Source organism: Cervus elaphus, chromosome 5, assembly GCF_910594005.1.
Source record: "Cervus elaphus chromosome 5, mCerEla1.1, whole genome shotgun sequence".
In the NCBI taxonomy this organism is placed as follows: domain Eukaryota; kingdom Metazoa; phylum Chordata; class Mammalia; order Artiodactyla; family Cervidae; genus Cervus; species Cervus elaphus.
This window is the reverse complement of record NC_057819.1, coordinates 74,097,170-74,116,617: the sequence shown is the minus strand read 5'-3', so window position 1 is coordinate 74,116,617 and position 19,448 is coordinate 74,097,170. Positions and strand designations below refer to the sequence as shown.

Here is a 19,448-nt window from a genome sequence, read left to right as displayed (position 1 = left end):
TATTTCAGTTCAGTTCAGTTCAGTTCAGTCGCTCAGTCGTGTCAAACTCTTTGAGATCCCATGAACAGTAGTATGCCAGGTGTCCCTGTCCATCACCAACTCCCAGAGTTCACCCAAACCCATGTCCATCGAGTCGGTGATGCCATCCAACCATCTAATCCTCTGTCATCCCCTTCTCCTCCTGCCCTCAATCGTTCCCTGTATCAGGGTCTCTTCAAATGAGTCAGCTCTTCGAATCAGGTGGCCAAAGTATTGGAGATTCAGCTTCAACATCAGTCCTTCCAATGAACACCCAGGACTGATCTCTTTAGGATGGAATGATTGGATCTGCTTGCAGTCCAAGGGACACTCAAGAGTCTTCTCCAACACCACAGTTTAAAAACATCAATTATTTGGTGCTAAGCTTTCTTTATAGTCCAACTCTCACATCCATACATTACAACTGGAAAAACTGTAGCTTTGACTAGATGGACCTTTGTTGGCAAAGTAATCTCTCTGCTTTTTAATATGCTGTCTAGGTTGGTCATAACTTTCCTTCCAAGGAGTAAGCATCTTTTAATGGCTGCAATTGCCATCTGCAGAGATTTTGGAGCACAGAAAAATAAAGTCAGCCACTGTTTCCCCATCTATTTGCCATGAAGTGATGGGACTGGATGCCATTATCTTAGTTTTCTGACTGTTGAGCTTTAAGCCAACATTTTCACTCTCCTCCTTCACTTTCATCAAAAGGCTCTTTAGTTCTACTTCACTTTCTGCCATAAGGGTGGTGTCATCTGCATATCTAAGATTATTGATATTTCTCCCTGCAATCTTGATTCCAGCTTGTGCTTCCTCCAGCCCAGCGTTTCTCATGATGTACTCTGCATAGAAGTTAAATAAGCAGGGTGACAATATAGAGCCTTGGCATACTCCTTTTCCTATTTGGAACCAGTCAGTTGTTCTATGTCCAGTTCTAACTGTTGCTTCCTGACCTGCATATAGGTTTCTCAAGAGGCAGGTCAGGTGGTCTGGTATTCCCATCTCTTTCAGAATTACCACAGTTTATTGTGATCCACACAGTCAAAGGCTTTGGCATAGTAAATAAAGCAGAAATAGATGTTTTTTTCTAAAACTCTCTTGCTTTTTCAATGATCCAGCAGATGTTAGCAATTTACTCTCTGGTTCCTCTGCCTTTTCTAAAACCAGCTTGAATATCTGGAAGTTCATGGTTCACGTATTACTGAAGCCTGACTTGGAGAATTTTAAGTATTACTTCACTAGTGTGTGAAATGAGTGCCATTGTGCGGTTTTTTGAGCATTCTTTGGCATTATCTTTCTTTGGGATTGGAATGAAAACTGACCTTTTCCAGTCCTGTGGCTACTGCTGAGTTTTCCAGATTTGCTGGCATATTGCATGCAGCACTTTCACAGCATCATCTTTCAGGATTTGACATAGCTCAACTGGAATTCCATCACCTCCACTAGCTTTGTTCATAGTGATACTTTCTAAGGCCCACTTGAATTCACATTCCAGGATGTCTGGCTCCAAGTGAGTGATCACACCATCATGATTATCTGGGTTGTGAAGATGTTTTTTTTTTTTTTTTTTTTTGGTACAGTTCTTCTGTGTATTCTTGCCACCTCTTCTTAATATCTTCTGCTTCTGTTAGGTCCATACCATTTATGTCCTTTATTTTGCCCATCTTTGCATGAAATGTTCCCTTGGTATCTTTACTTTTCTTTAAGAGATCTATAGTCTTTCCCATTCTATTGCTTTCCTCTATTTCTTTGCATTGATCACTGAGGAAGGCTTTCTTATCTCTTCTTGCTCTTCTTTGGAACTCTGCATTCAAATGGGTATATCTTTCCTTTCCGCCTTTGATTTTGACGTCCCTTCTTTTCACAGCTATTTTTAAGGCCTCCTCAGACAGCCATTTTGCTTTTTCACATTTCTTTTTCTTGGGGATGGTCTTGATTCCTGTCTCCTGTACAATGTCAGGAACCTCCATCCGTAGTTCATCAGACACTCTGTCTATCAGATTTAGTCCCTTAAATCTGTTTCTCACTTCCACTATGTAGTCATAAGGGATTTGATTTAGGTCATACCTGAATGGTCTAGTGGTTTTCTCCACTTTCTTCAATTTAATTCTGAATTTGGCAATAAGGAGTTCATGATCTGAACCACAGTCAACTCCCGGTCTTGTTTTTGCTGACTGTATAGAGCTTCTCCATCTTTGGCTGCAAAGAGTATAAGCAATCTGATTTCAGTGTCGACCATCTGGTGATGTCTGTGTGTAAAGTCTTCTCTACATTGTTGGAATAGGGTGTTTGCCATGACCCTTGCATTCTCTTGGCAGAACTCTATTAGCCTTTACCCTGCTTCATTCTGTCAGTCAGTCAGTCAGTCAGTTCAGTCGCTCAGTTGTGTCCGACTCTCTGCGACCCCATGAATCGCAGCAGGCCAGGCCTCTCTGTCCATCACCAACTCCCGGAGTTTACTCAAACTCATGCCCGTCGAGTCGGTGATGTCATCCAGCCATCTCATCCTCTGTCGTCCCCTTCTCCTCCTACCCCCAATCCCTCCCAGCATCAGGGTCTTTTCCAATGAATCAACTCTTCGCATGAGGTGGCCAAAGTATTGGAGTTTCAGCTTCAGCATGAGTCCTTCCAATGAACACCCAGGACTGATCACCTTTAGGATAGACTGGTTGGATGTCCTTGCAGTCCAAGGGACTCTCAAGAGTCTTCTCCAACACCACAGTTCAAAAAGCATCAATTTTTCAGCACTCAGCTTTCTCCACAGTCCAACTCTCACATCCATACATGACCATTTGAAAAACCATAGCCTTGCTTCATTCTGTACTCCAAGGCCAAATTTGCCTGTTACTCCAGTTGTTTCTTGACTTCCTCCTTTTGCATTCCAGTCCCCTATAATGAAAAGGATATCGTTTTGGGGTGTTAATTCTAGAAGGTCTTGTAGGTCTTCATAGAACTGTTCAACTTCAGCTTCTTCAGCATTATTGGTCAGGGCATAGACTTAGATTACCGTGATATTGAATGGTTTGCCTTGGAAACGAACCAAGATCATTCTGTCATTTAGCCAATATTAAGTATATATACAAGTTATTATGAAAACAAAACCTAAAATGGGAAACACTCACTTTCAGATACAAGTTTTTCCATCAATTAGCTTTTGCTGTTTTAATATTTGTTTTAAACAATAAACATTTCTAATTTCTTAAAAAAAAACAAACAAAAAACTGTCTTTCCAAAAGGGGGTGGTGCAGTGTGGCACTAGAAGTTTGGCAGTCATTGTGCTGGCTCCTTGGAAAGTTTTAGCCAGACCATTAGAGGAAGTGCCCTAATCAGAAGTTCAAATCTGATGACAGTCAACAGAAATTCAGCATTTGGCACTAGGGAGTTTTAACACAGCTCTCATGAAGACATTTTCATCACACAGAATGGGCACAGGGGCAGCCCCAGACACCACACCCCCTCCCTCCTCATGAGCATCACCTTTTACAACAGGCACTTTGCTCTCTCTGGTCACACAGTCTCCTAACTTCCTTCCCTCACCCGGGTCAGATTAAGCCTTTTTGTGGTCCCAGGAGAGCTGAACCCTGGACATACTGCTGCCACTGACCACCAGTCCCACCTCCTTTAGGTTGTCACTGGCAAATATAGAAAAAGGCTTTTGACCAGGTAAGTATGATTTTAGGCTTTCTTACCTCATGCAAAGAGTTGACTCATTGAAAAAGACCTTAATGCTGTGAAGGATTTGGGGCAGGAGGAGAAGGGGATGACAGAGGATGGGATGGCTGGGTGGCATCGCTGACTCGATGGACATGTGTTTGGGTAGACTCCGGGAGTTGGTGATAGATAGGGAGGCCTGGCGTGCTGTGATTCATGGGGTCGCAAAGAGTCAGACATGACTGAGTGACTGAACTGAATCCCTAATAAAACTTCCCAAAGGAAATTTGCCTTGGTTCAGACAGATCCTTCCAATCCCTGCTCTATACCTCTTGGCATCATCACAGACCCTGTTATAAAAAATAATAGATTACTAAATGTGAGGCACTGAGACATCTACTTTACATACATATTTTGTCATTTAATTCTAATAATAAACCTGTGGGGTTTCCCTAAGGAAAATGAGGAAAATGGTACAGGGAATTTTTGACATTACATCCCCATTCATGTAGCTCGTAATAGTACATTCAGGAAAGGAACCCAGGTCTTGCTTGACTTTAATATTGACACAAATGACCTTGTTCATGTAGAGCTGGAAGGGAGAAAAGAGAAAACAGCATTTAAAACTTTCCCTCCACATTCCCATGCTGCCCACAAACATAGGGCAAAGACTTATATTCCTGAACCAACCCCAATTATGACATTGATAACTTCTTGTTGTGTTCAACCTGGGAATGCTTCCTCTTATGCACCCTGAAGGCATTTCACAATATTATGCAATGCATATCCAAGGGCTCACATCTGTAACTTTCCCAATGCCAGGCCTTCTGTGAGTAACTCTCATGACCAACATGGGCTGCCCAACATCTCTTGACCTTTGGTGAGTGCCTCAGCCTCAGCCACTGACACCGCCTCACTTTGCTCAAAGTTTCCGAGTCAGTGAATGTCATCCTGGCAATGTGGGCACATTACAGCTGACAAGGTGATTGATTTGCCAGAAGAGAGCCTTCTAACTGAAAACTACTGGAATATTCTCAGGCTTCTGTAGAAACACTCATTTCACTAGATTACTGACACAGGTCCTGATTGTTTCCCTGTGAGTTATTGAGAAGAACTTATGCCCCAGATCCTGAGATCAGTAAAAGGATTGTCCCTAGCTCCTGCATCTTCTCAGGACAATTTGGCCCTTAGGGATGCTTCCACTCTTTCCCTGAGCAAACCTGAAGTTTTCAGGCTGAATCTCAAAATAAGCTACAGAATTTCTATCTTTTTTTTTTTTTTTTTTAGAATTTCTATCTTTGTCCAACATAATCAACTCCCAGATGCTCCACAGTGAATCATCCAAACTGTGACTTGCCATTCACTCATTCCCAAACTGATTGTGCATGGGACACAGGCCAGACTTTTCTGGGCACTGATACCTAGAAATGACATGAACAAAGCCTCTGGCACTCTTCCCCTCCTTCTGATCTTTCTACCTGCCCTTCACAGTTCCCTGCAAGGTAAGCAGTAACAGAAATTGAGAAGCCCCATAACTAGGTCAGCTGAACCCTTGAGATGTCAATGAGCCAAAATCTGAGTCATAAAAGGGTTGGAATTGTTTGTTAAAATAAGAGATGTGTTTATCTGTGGGTTTCACTTATCTCTGTCCCCTCCTAATCCCCCACATTTGCTATAACCAGAGAGAACAGAGATTTGGCTATGATTGCTGCTCAGTCACACACCATTAACTTCCTATTTAAGTGCATATATACCAAGTAAATATTTTATCCTCTTACCCACATAGTCAACACACTAGAGCCCACACATTGTGTGCACTTTGGACATTTTTCAATTATTTTCAATCAACTCAGAAGGGTCTAGTCTTAATGTTAGCTCTGCCCAGACTCACCAGGTACCAGGAAACCAAGGCACTCAATTAAAGGACATGACAGATTCCTTACCTAACAAGACAATCTATTTTTGATTCTCCTTTCATGGGTTACATCAGCACAAATACTCTGGGCACTCTTTCTCTTTCTCTCTGTACTTGGATAACTATCCCCTTCCTAATATGTCACTCCCTACTTGCTACTTAAAACCCCCTGATGGTTCCCTATTCCTAGAAAATAAACTGTAAATGCCTTAATATGGCATTCAACGCCTGGCATGAGCTAGCTCCTGCCTACCTCTCTATCTTTACCTCCCATCCTTCCTCCATACTCTCACTTTCACCTACCCTGAAATGCTTCCCTAAGAATGACTAGTTCTCCCATGTCTATGTGTGCACAATGTGTTTTTCCTCACCCTTCCTCCTTTTCCACCAAAGCACTTTGTTAACTTCTCCCTACCTTTTATTAATATTTTCTTTCCCCTCCTCCAGGTTTCTGATTCATCGAACCCATTTCTTAATCGAATGCTCAACAGAGATACTATCACAAGAATAACATATAAAAGTAAGTTAGAATTTTCTATATAGCAACTATTCTGTAAAGGTTAGTCCTATTTGAAGGCAGAACGCCAGAACTAATGATCTCCAAGGACCTCTTTCAGCTTCGTGATCATTCAATTCTGTAGAAAATCACCCTGGAGAGTCAGGGTTGGCTAAGAAACAACTCATTTCAAGCAGAAACCCCCAGAGTTCCTTTTTCACCCATGCCTGTCTAAAGCAATAATGATTATTATGATGATGGTCATCATTAGCCTATGGATTAGTAATGAGCTGGGAGACTCTACTAGCTGACAGCCTCCACCATATCCGCTGGCCACATTTGGGGCTTTGCCAATTATGTGATTGAGAAAGCATTCACCAGGTGGTTTGATCCAACTTCAACACATTCCAAGGCCCTCAGCTGGACCACATCTCCCCTCTGTGTCACTGGGTCTCCCTTTCAGGTGAGACAAGGTGGCATTTTTCTTCATTTCCATGTGTGACACAATGAGCTATAGAATTTAGCCCAATTTCCTTGAGTTTCTAGAGTGTATTATTCCCTGAATCTGTAAGCAGAAAAGAGATAATGGTGCAAAGTTGAAATGAGTAGAGTGGAAAGGATGCCACTGTCTTCTGCAGCAATTCCAGAGGTTGCAGGACTTGGCAAGAGTTATGGAAATAGTATACACCAAGGGATTAAAGAAAATAATAGGAAAAAATTTAATTAATTAGAAGTGAATAAGAAAGTGGGATTTTGTCCTTAAGCAAGGAGCTTCCTCACTTTGTTTCCTCCTTTGTAAAGAAGTTGAAATTCAGTTTCTAAGGTCCTTCTAAATCTAGGATTTTGAATATGGTTTTGCAAAAGTAAAATTCAGTACACAAACATTCCAACACCCCACATCCCTTTGGCATGTCCTCACTTGGTGGAGGACACTGCTACGGATGGTGATGTGGAAAGACAAAGTGAATGCCTTACAGATCTCACCTAGGACTACTGGAGGAAGAGTGTGGAGAACCCTTCTCTTGTTCAATTATTCATCAATTCAGCAAGCATTTCTTTCATGCCTGCCTCATGACAGCACCAAGTAAGGCTCTTGGGATATAAAGATGGGCCAGACACCAGCCCTCCACACACAGCACTGCCATATGAAGAGTTTGGGGATGGTGGGGGGGGGGTAATAAATGAACCTGGAGAATCAGCTAGAAGAATTATCTCCAAAACCATCTTACTCTTCCTCATAATTACCTATAACATCTTTTAAGCTCAAACTTAGATTGCTCAGCAAAGGGAGACATTTCTGTGTTGGGTTGAAAATACATTTTATAACTGCTCATAAAGATTATTAGTTTTTTAACTTTTTTATTAAAGGAGTATAAAGTTAAATAAAATGCTTTCAAATAATCTTGAATTTGCAGTTTAGAGACCATGGACAACCATCAAATTACACTTTAAACCCCAACACACGATCTAAGAGACTTCCAGCTGCAGTCAACCTTTAGTCAAACTTTGCACCCCACTCCATCTCACAGCTCTAGGCTGATTAATATTAAGTGATGTGGCTGCTTCTAAAGATAAAGCCAGTCATATGGGTTTGTGCTATGGGAAGGTGGCCTTTCACATGAACGAGTATCAATTCTGTTGAAAATAGGGGCTGGAAAACCAGGGTGACAGATTTTATTGGAAACAGCGATGAACAGTAGTTTTATGGCTACTTCATAGCCATAAAGGCAATGAGGGGAACTTCAACTTCATCTACTTCAAGTGAGGTGTTCCTGCTGATTCACCTCCATTGAGTCTATAGGAAGTGAGAAAGACAGCCTTAGACAATAACTCAAGTGGATAGCAATGTTAAGACCAACTACCTTCATTTATCTGTTCACTCACTCATGTTACAAATATTAAATCATCCTGAGGGCCAGTGAACAGAGAGATCAATAGAACATATTTCCCATCTATGAGTCTCTCACTTTCTAGTCAGGTAGCCAGACACATAATGGTGTTTCTTAAAGATTTGCATAATAAGCACAGTGTATTGAAAATACACTTGGGGATCATAGAAAATCTGCCTAAAATTCATGGAAGAGTTTTAAATAGGGATTGCTATTCAAATAAGTGCTAAATAGATGAACAACCATTTGGTGAGGAAAGACAGAAGGAAAGAAAAGGAGGGAGGAATAGAGGAAAGAAAGGAGAGGAAGGGGGAGGGAGGAAAAGAGGGAGGCAGAGAAAGAAGGAGAGGAAAAGAAAGGAAAGAAGGAGGGAAGAAGAGAATGAAGGACATTCCAAATAGCATACACAAATGCAAGGAGGGGGACTTAAAGGCCTCTGAAGAGTTCAAAGACAGGAAGTTTGCCTTCATCAGCTCTTCCTCTGCATGGACAAGTGAGAATGACCTAGACACTGCAGTACCTAGGACATGTGGCTGAAAGGGATGAATTTTCTCAGCAGGAAAGTGCCAACACTCTTCTTTCTAGCTAATCACCTAGAGGCAGCCAGCCTGTGGAAATTTTGCCAAACAAGGGAGCAACAAGGACGTTTCTGAAACAGGAGTCATGTGAGGACACAGCCAATGGGTGGGAAACATAAGCCTGAGAAGTCCCTCCAGGGGCTCTGCAGGAGACAGCAGGTCAAGCTGGCATTTTCCCATGAACTCTGGTACACAATACCTCCTGCTCAGGGGCACCTACCAGGTACCTCTGCTTTCATGCTTTTAAGCAAGCAAGAAAGGAATGAATCTCCCCAGCTACTATGCAACCACAATACCCAGGAACACCTGACCTTGGCCCCTGACCAACCCATTCTTCTGCTGCTACCCAGAATTAGACTCCAGTATAGCTTCAATCTGCCACACTCACTCATGTGTACACACTCTGCTAACTGCTTCAGCATCAGGAACATGGAAATAATACTAGCTAAGCATTTTCCATACTCCAGGCTCTCTGCTAGAGCTTCACATGTAGCATCTCACCTGGTGCTCACATATTCCTATTCCCAAAATAGGTATTAATAGTTACCCCAGTTTACAGATGAGGAAAGCAAAGTTCTAAGAAGTGAAGCCCTCTGTCAATGATATATATTTAATGAGTGGCTCTATCAGTCAGCAAATTCTGCGTAATGAACAAGCATTCAACAATAGGCATTGATTTCTCACTGCTGCATCTGTGGGTTGGTTGGAGTGACTCTGTAAATCTTCAGGTCAGATAAGGTCAGATAACATGGCTTTGGCTTATTTATTTATTTATTTATTTTGGTCAAAGATCAAGTACTTCTCAAGGTGGGGATCAGAAATGCATGATGGTGCTTAAGGCCTAGTCTTGAAATTTACACACTGTCACTTCTATCTACTGTTCACTGTTCAAAGCAAGTCACATGGCCAAGCCCAACATCAAAATGCTCCCATGGATTTGGAGCTAGGAAGGGAATGAACATTTCCTGAACAATAGTTTACTCATCCATAGTGGGATAGCAAGGATTTTAGCATAGGTCCTCCCAGGGATGTTCCTAGGCTCTTTATTTCCTATTGTCTTCCTCCCTAAAGGGCAAGGAAAGCTTAGCTCTGAGGTCTTAAAACTAGTTGTATTGCTAATACTCTCACATTACATGAAGCTTCTCAGCTTGTTTTTCTCTTAATCCCAATTTTAGTTCAGTCTGAAGAGACTTCTCTTTGTTTTTTGCCAATGTTTCCACTTTGGAAGGGTCATAAACTAAGCACAGAACTTGTGGGCAATTTGAAATGTCAGACTCATACCATCCTAAGCCCCCTGCAACTATTGTTTCTCCTTTGGCATGGGACTGCTGGTGGAAATCACTGTCATTCAAAGGAAGACAGTGACATCACCATTATTGGGCACATACTGAAACCAGAGGAGACATAGAGATTAGTACTAGATGGGGTCAATCTTCTGCATTAGTCTTTCCTTTGGAGATGTTTCATAATGAAAAGTCAATCTAAGACTCTCAGTGGAGAGTGACATGATCTAGTGAAAGGATCACTCCATTTGCTTGGTTGAAACACATTCATGGGTGAGAAGGGAGTCAGAAGTTTCAAATATATTAAGCTCGAGATGGGCCTCAAAAAAGTATAGAGTAGGCAGCTGTATATATGAGTGTGGGTTTCAGGAGAGATAACTACAGATATAAATGTGGAAGTCACTTGGATCAAGATAGCATTTAAACCTGGGTGAGATCATGGCAGAGAATAAATAGAGAAGAGAGAGACATATCCTCATTTTTTAAAGAACAGCTCAGATCCCCATGATTTAACATTGCAAATAATTTCTAAAGACGTTTTAAAATTCTACCCTGGAAGAGGCTCTTACATATCTGTCTCATCAACTGGTTCAAGAGGTGTAAAGAGGCAGGAGTTAGCATGGAATCATGGGGTAAATTCAGCACAAAATGGCAGCCAGTAGGCAAACTGTCCATTTGCCTGATTTGAACATACATTAGATGACTAGGAAGAAAGAAGGAACTGTGCAAAATCATTCTGCTGAGCCAGTTGAGAAAATCAATGCCAGTAATCCATAAAAGGAGGAAACAGGAGAATATTGCCAAAAGGACTGTGAATTTTGGAAGCCAACATGCTACTAAAGGCTATACTATATAGGACTATACTACTACACTATACTGAGAGGACTCAATATGTTCTGGTGAAGAGATATAAAACTAAGCAGGCCTCAGCTCCTAGCTCTACCATATCTTTACTGTATAACTTCAGGCAAGTTTCTTAACCTCTCTGAAGTAATTTTCTCATCAATAAAATGAGGATATTAATACTGATATTGAGGGAATTGAGATGGGGGTTAAATAAGGTAATGAGTCAGTTGCCTGGACAAAGACTGGCATAAACAAGGTGCTTAATAACATGTGTTTCTCTGTTATCCATAGGAATGTTTTGGTCAAATCTAGCTTCTTGGGAGGTGAGAGGAAGGTCAATATAATACTTAATAAAATTATCTTCAAGGTGAATGCAACACAGGGCACATAAGCAACATAGCTTGTTTACTCAAATGAACTCCTGCTCCTGTGTGGGACCCATGCAGTGGATGGTAATAGCCTAGTGAGCTTCTACTTTCTTTGAAAGTTTGGATTTCATATGTCTGAGCAAATCTTATAACACACTCTCACTAAACCAGACTGACAATGGAAAAAAAAAAAAACAGCTTAAATTAATTTCAGGCTGACTTTGGAAAGTCTTTTAAAGAAAATCTACACAGCAGCAGAATCTGGGATATCAGCACAACCGTGTTTTGGAAGCGGATTGTTACCCTTCTAAATGGGTTAAATCCATAAAGATAGCCTCTTGCTTCTGGCCTTCCCTCTCTACCCCAACACACACACACACACACACACACACACACACACACACACACACACCCTGAACCCTGTCCTCAAATGTGGGTGGAATACAGAGGCTGATTATAGTTTCAGAAAAACCTTAGTGTTATTTTTCTTTACTCTAGAACCATGCCTGGAATGCCCCCTATTCTGCAGTCTCCTTCAGTTCCTCCTCCCCACCACCCTTAATAAAATAAAATACAATAATAGCAGCATGCTAGAGTACCCAATATGGTCCAAGTGCAAGATTGGTTAAACAAATCATGTTAACCTTTAATAAAGATGTGCCAGATGCTTCCTTTTCTAATTCAGTACATTCATTGTATGGCCAAGCCACCATGAGAGGAAGCATCATTAAGTGCAAATCTTATCATGCTATTCCTCTGTGTAAAACATTTTGGTGGCTCCATATTGCCATGACTAGTACTGAGACAAGAAATAAACATATTTTTGTTTAAAATGATTATATTTGGGGGACTCTTTGTTCCTGCAGCCTATCCTGACAGTCTACTGGAATCTGAAAAGGACAACAACAAAAATATATATTATCAGTAATAACCAATACTTTCTCAAGAAACCTTATTCTTAAGTCTTATTTTTTTTTCTTTAGATGATGCATATTTACTACAAGGACTTAATATAGAGGAACTATATCCAGAGACCTCTAGTTTCATTACTTATGATGGGTCCATGACTATCCCACCCTGCTATGAGACAGCAAACTGGATAATAATGAACAAACCTGTCTATATAACCAGGATGCAGGTGAGTTTCTCTGTGGTATTTTAGTTAATGGGGAAGAAAATGTGAAGACTGGCTGGGTTTTTGGAGTGCTTATTGTATTTATTTGCTTGGACCGCTTTAACAAAATATCACAAATTTGGTGGCTTAAACGGAAACATATTACCTCACAGTTCTGGAAGCTCTAGGCCCAAGATCATGCTGTCTGCAGAGACATTTCCTTCAGATGAAGTAAGGAGGAATTTGTTCTATACTTCTCCCCTGTTTTCTGTCAGTTTTCTGGAAAGCTTTGGTATTCCTTAGCTTATAGAAGCATCACTTCAATCTGCCTTTATCTTTACATGGCATTCTCCCAATGTCTGTGTCTCTTTGTCCAAATCCCCCTTAATAAGAACATTAGTCAAATGGGATTAGGGCCTACCCCAATTAGTCATATTAGATTAGAGCCCACTTCAATAACCTCACTTAATTACATCTATAGTGATCCTCAAAATTCAAAAATCAAAGATCATGGCATCCCCTCCCATCAGTTCATGGGGAAACAATGGAAACAGTGAAAGACTTTATATTCTTGGGCTTCAAAATCACTGCAGATGATGACTGCACCTGTGAAATTAAAAGGTGCTTGCTCCTTGGGAGAAAAACTATGGCAAATCTAGACAGCATATTAAAAAGCAGAGATATTACTTTGCTGACAAAGGACAAGATAGTCAAAGCTATGGTTTTTCTAGTAGTCAGCATGTTTGTGAGAGTTGGACCATAAAGAAGGCTGGATGCTGAAGGATTGCTGCTTTTGAACTGTGGTGTTTAAGAAAACTCATGAGAGTCCCTTGTACTGCAAGGAGATCAAACCAGTCAATCCTAAAGGAAATCAATCCTGAATATTCATTAGAAGGACTGATTCTGAAGCTGAAGATCCAATACTTTGGCCACCTGATGCAAAGAACTGACTCATTGGAACAGACCCTGATGCTGGGAAAGATTGAAGGCAGAAGGAGAAGGGGACGACAGAGGATGAGGTGGTTGAATGGCCTCACCAACTCAATGGACATGAATTTGAGCAGTCTCTGAGAGATGGTAAAGGACAGAGAAGTCTGGTGTGCTGCAGTCCATGTGGTCGCGAATAGTTGGACACAACTGAGTGATTGAACAGCATAAGGACCCTATTTCCCAATGAGGTCATGTTCTGAGGTACTGAGGGTTAGGACTCTAGTATTTGCATCTGGGGAGGGGGGGACACAATTCAGCTCATCACACCTATGTTTAAGGAATTAGCATCTGGAAAGACTCAGTTTGAAATAATTATAGATGTGCCCTACCTGCCTGAGTGAGAAAGGAATCAGGGTTAGTTCCCAAAGTGTGCTCTACCAACTCTAGTATTCAAAAATCAGATGAGCAAAATGGATGATATTGTCAAATATGTTTGAAAAAGCTGTACCTAAAAAGAGCTAAATCAGTTTCATTGCTGGGAGACTTCTCAGGGCCTTTAGAATGATAATATATGCCTATCTCCAAGAGGAGGCAATATGATGTGTAGCATTTCATAAACATATTTGAATGTAGGATTTTTTAGAGCTTCCCACAATATTCCTTGTTGGGCTAGCTAGCATTTCTCAGAACTGGATGGGAATCAGGAAATCTGGCTTCTGAGGTCACCTTTGTTAATGGATCATTATGTACTCCTAAGCCTGTGGCCCCACTTCTATGAAGTGAATTATCTTCTTTATAATGAGGGGGTAAATTACATGAGTCTATCCTGTGATTGTGATGGTCTATAAAAGCTCAGAGAAAACACAAGCAAAGGAAGAAAAACCAAACTCCTTTTTAGGACATGTACTCACAACCTGACAACTCTTTGAACAATTTGAAGTGCCTGATGCTATCTGTATTTATTGGGATTCTTGGTGACAAGCAAACTGTTTAGGATAACTTGAACTTAGAAAAAGGATCTACTCATGACATCCTGGGTCATCTTATGGAATTTAAGGTCAGAAATTGATATCAAGAATTCACTGGAATCAGAACTGCAGAAACCCTTTCTCTCTGCACTCTCCTGCTCCCTCCAAACCATGGTTCATCCTCCTCTATGCTAGAGAGTTTTCCTTAGTTTTGCAGTCCTGGGTGGAACATGGCTGAAAACATTTTAGTCCAGTTCTTGGTCCTGATAGTCACAGAAAAATAACTTAATTAATCCAGCTTAGTTTAGCTTTGACTCCTGGGCCAGTCACTATAGTTTTGATAATACTCATATCAGAAAATCATTCCCTTAATTACTCAACTTCAGGGTGTGAGAGGAAGAGTCTCTGGAGAACACCCATCTGGGTTTCCTCCTTTGACAGCGTGTCATAGGACAGAAAATAATAGCTGACTTGTCCAGAGGCACACCAGGAACCAGTGAGCTTAAATTAAGGCTCTCTCTAAGCATGGAGGCATCAGTGGGTTGTACCCACTGAACCCATGGCACTGCCCAGGCTGGCCATGGTCTATGGAGTCTTACTTCTTCCCTACTACATGTAAGAGGATGGGTGGCTCTCACCGCTGTTTCTCTCCTCTCAGATGCATTCTTTACGCCTGCTCAGCCAGAATCAACCATCTCAGATCTTTCTGAGCATGAGTGACAATTTCAGGCCTGTCCAGTCACTCAACAACCGTTGCATCCGCACCAACATCAACTTCAGTTTACAGGGGAAGGACTGTCCAAACAACCGGGCCCAGAAGCTTCAGTATAGAGGTGGGTTCAGAGGGCAGTCGACACACATCCCTCTAGTTTTCTTACCTAAACCTACTCTGAAAGGTTTTGAACTATCTCTCTTTATAGGAATCATGATTATAAGTGATATTTTCATGATGCTTTTCTATTGAAAAAGTTTATATGTCATAATCAGAAACACAGATCAAATCTTTAAATCTTGTCTGGTACAGACAAGATAGCATTTTTATTGCCATTTTAGAGAAGAACTCAGAGAGGCTGATTTCCCCAAAGTTATGTGCTAAAATAGGACAACTAGAAGCACTAGAGCTTTTAGTTATATACAAAGAGATCCCTTTTCCCCTAGAAGGTGAGCAAATAACTCTAGATACCAGGTGACTAGGGGCCAATGAGATATGTGTCTGAACACATTTTTTCCCCAATGCCTTGTGTCTAGAAGTGATTAGAATTCCTACTAAAGGGGATATTCAAGGTGCCTCCCACTTTCTGCAACCCTCTAGTCCACATCTAACCCACTCTCTTCCCGTCTACACATTAAGTACCTATTTATCATTGTCGTAAATCTCCAATATGGAAAGGAAAGTGGAGATGAGTCATGGAGATGTCCTCGACCAGGAGATAGAACACCAGAGTTCCAGGCCTGGTTCTGACACTAACAAGTCAAATCATTTACCTCTCCATCCCTGGCTCCCATGACAGTCTTTATACCATCTACATCATGATTTGTTGTGAGGAGAAAATGAGGGGCTGGATAGGGAAGTCCTTTGTACTGATAATGTGTTCCTTGAATATGGGGATTGTGGATGTTACCATACAACTTTTAGAAGCAACTGCCACTACTAGCCTCCACTGTATTGCTCCAACTTCCCCCAAATTTCTTTAGTTTTCTCTCTCTTTCAGACACAGAGTACTAAAACTATAATTTCTGTTTCTTTCCAGCCAGAAATACTCAACTCATTCATTCATTGAGCCTTCACTTTATTCAATATCTATTTATTATGCACCTGTTATGTGCTGGGCTTCCCTGGTGGCTCAGCTGGTAAAGAATCTGCCTGCAATATGGGAGACCTGGGTTTGATCCCTGGGTTGGGAAGATTCCCTGGAGAAGGGAAAGACAACCCACTACAGTATTCTGGCCTGGAGAATTCCATGGACTATACAGTCCATGGGGTAGCAAAGAGTCGGACACAACTGAGTGACTTTCACTTTCACTTATTATGTGCCAGGCACTTAGCTAGGTGATGAAGAAGGACATGACCCTGTCCCTACAGAACTTATAGTCTAAGAGTGGGATCAGCTAACTTTTTCTGCAAAGGGCCAGATGAGAAATATAGGCTTTGTGTTCTGATGTACTCTGATATTCTAATGTGAAAGCAGCCATAGACAATATGTAAATAAATGAGTGTGTCTGTGTTCTAATAAAACTATATTCACAAAAGCAGTTCACAGATGGATTTGGCTTGCAGGCTGTCATTTGCCCACCTCTGGTCTAAAGCAACACCATCCACTATAGCTTCTTGACACATGGAAGTATTCTGTGTCTGCACTGACCAGTATGGTAGCTACTGGCCACATGTGGCTATTGAACATTTGAAGTGTGGCTAGTATGACAATGCAACTAATAGTTTTAATTAATTTATATATATATGTATATACATATATATTATATTTTAATTTAATTTATATATATTTTATTTAATTTAATATATATATATTAGCCACATGTAGCTAATGACAATACTATTAGATATCTCAGACCCAGAGTTTCATAGGAAGGTGGAGAGGCTAGTTGGGATACATACAAGTAAGCAGACATTTAAAAACTGTCCCTTCCCCTTTGAAGTAAGCTGCCCAACCTGTGTGCAAATTCATCCAATTATGTCTTGTTTTGTGTCGTTCATTTTATTTGTTTCTTTCTCTCTCTTTCCAGTAAATGAATGGCTCCTCAAGTAGGGAACCAAGCCAAGAAGAATTCCACCTCAGTGAAATGCTACGACTGTGAATTGATGTAACCTAAAATGTCCCCCTTCTTTCTTCTCTCTCCTTCCCTCCTTCAAGCCTCATTCACTCTGTGGATTGGCCCTTCCTTCATAAAAAGTGTCTGCAAAACCTTGGCAGAGGAGTACATCTCTTACACACACTCACAAACACACACACACAAGCACACACACATGCAAATATATCTACATACAAACACACTCACACAGCACCCAAGATGGGAAGTCAAGTTTCAGAAACAAAAGGCTCATTCATAAAAGGTTTTAGAAGAAAATAACCAACTAACCAGATTACAATTTTGATACTGTTTTCTGGAACAAATAAATCTACCCAATGAGACTTTTCAGCCTTTGTACATACAAAATTCTTCTGAGAGAGAGGAGAAAACAGCTCTGACAGCATCAAGTGGACTTTGTTCTTTGCATCGAGTAATCTTGTATAGTGTCCTAAGATCCTTTAAGGGTGCTGGTAACAGGTGAGCCAGGATAAAGTTGGCCAAGGACACATTTCTAGATTATCATTCTTCTGTTTACTCAACAATTTAAAAAGGACAGACATTGAAGAGATACATAGTGTGTGTGTGTGTGTGTGTGTGTGTATATATATATATATGTATATAACCACACAGACTATTAAAAAATGGAATTATTACTCCTCTTTGTCATATATCTATACTAGGATTTGTCAAGATCAGATTGATCCATTGCTGTTTCTTATTTTCCAAAGGTCATACATTGTGTTTGGTTATTGTTAACAGCTCAATAAGTGTGTTTAACAAGTTAATTTCATTTTTCTTGCTTTGATCTATTCTCCTTTCTTACAGGCTCAGCCCTGTTTTCATACAACTGCATTCTTGCTTTTACTTGTTCCTTCATCTATGTTTTGTTAATTTGCAGCCAGTTTTTACTGAATTTGTGGCAATTAGGAATGCATTTGATAAGCTAAGCATAATTTTAATTCCACTCCATGGCTTGATCATGCATAGGAGGTGAGCTTCATCCTGAGATAGCAGGCAACAGATTTCTTGCATTTCAAAACTTCTACCCCCATGCCAATGATGCTCCCTTGAAGGAATGCACTTTGCCTTGTAAATTCTTGGGTAAGGGGTGTCTTTTCTCTCCAGGTGCAACTGGATCCCACAAAGTACAAATGAATGCCTTTCTTTTCTTGTTTATAATGGTCACTCACTGTGTTTGATTACTGTCAAGAAATCAATAAATGTGTTTAACAAGTTACTCAGTACCCCTGTCTGAGTTTATTGAAGAGGACAGTATTCTCTGCTGAAGCCTCAGAGTCCTGCTGTGTCCACAAGCAATTGTATTATGGCCAGCAGGGCAGCTGAACCTGCCAGAACAGCCCATCTGTTTATATTTCTAGAGCCAGATAATTAATACCCTGTTGAGAAAGCATATAGGCTTAGCTGCTGGAAAGGAAGACTTGGATGTTCATCCAGAGGCCAAATTAAAAATAACTTTCATCTCTCACTTCTGTTATAGCCTCCAGAAAGTGGGAAAACACAGGCATGTATGGTCTGTGCACATGGGAACATTCACAAATATGTCAAAAACTTCAGCCAGGTAGCTAGGTTTGTTGACAAGGAAAAAAAAATCTGTCATATATTTCATATTTGAAATAATACACTTAATTGGATTTTTTAAACATTTTGTACCAAAACGATGATGGGTTTAACCATGATGACATGTGACTCTGTGTCTAAGCATCACTTTTTGCATAAAACCAGATCTTCCTGAAAATATTTAGGGTGGGCAAGTGGTAGTCTTTCTCTGTATGGCTTGCCGCCTTCCCTCTGAGTCAAAATATTCTATAGACTGCAATGAAAAGGAGTGATATATTGTATCAGCCAGGCCTGGCTTCAAATCTTCAGTGTACCATTTGCCTACTTGCTGTGTGTGATCCTAGGCAAGTTTCCACTTCTCTGATCTGTTAATTGGATATCTCAATAACTGCTTCTATGAATTAAGAGGCCTTAAATGCTACATAGCTGATTAAAGCAACTCACAAAATACCTGCGATGATTGTTCTATAAATAGTGCCTATAGAGCATGTGTGTGGCCTACCTATTAAAGGTTTTTCTGCACCATACCATACTTTCCCCTCCAGGGAGGGGTTAGCACCAATCACAAAAAGGGCACCAAGTAAATACCAAATGACAGCAATAGATATCCAGCATTCAGCACAGAGGTAAGTACATAGAGTATGTTGGGGCAAAAAGGAAAGAGTATCAGTGAGAAAAAGGTAAGAGGCTGAGTTTCTGGGCCTTGTTCTGTTACCAGCATCTTCTGTAACTTTGGACAAGTCAACTGACCTCCCTGGAAGAATGTTCTTGTACATAAGCGACTTGGATACAGTGATCTCTCACAGACTTTCTATTATCCCTTCACTCTTGTCTCTTTTTCAGTTATCAGTACAAAGATGAAAAAGGGAAATCAGGTTGTCATCCCTTGGGGGTCCCTGGGCACAGGCAGAATTTCACTCTGGCCAAACAGAACTCAAAATGGAGTGAACTAGCCTGTCTCCCACCTCTTAAGCCCATCCAAAATGCCCTTTCTCCCACTCACTGG

General features: G+C 40.8%; 1 protein-coding gene across 3 annotated transcripts in view; it reads left to right on the top strand.

The window, feature by feature from the left end:
- The window catches only part of CA10 (carbonic anhydrase 10), an 821,067-nt gene extending 802,966 nt beyond the window's left edge, over positions 1-18,101 (top strand). For 2 of the 3 annotated variants that reach the window (XM_043902702.1, XM_043902703.1), the window contains 4 exons: positions 6,032-6,104; positions 12,028-12,182; positions 14,715-14,889; positions 16,799-18,101. In XM_043902702.1, coding sequence (XP_043758637.1) covers positions 6,032-6,104; positions 12,028-12,182; positions 14,715-14,889; positions 16,799-16,821 — 426 coding nt within the window. In that variant the 3' untranslated portion in view covers positions 16,822-18,101. The remainder of the gene's footprint in view (positions 1-6,031; positions 6,105-12,027; positions 12,183-14,714; positions 14,890-16,798) is intronic. The other variant, XM_043902704.1, reaches the window with a different exon arrangement.
- The last annotated feature ends 1,347 nt before the right edge of the window (positions 18,102-19,448 follow it).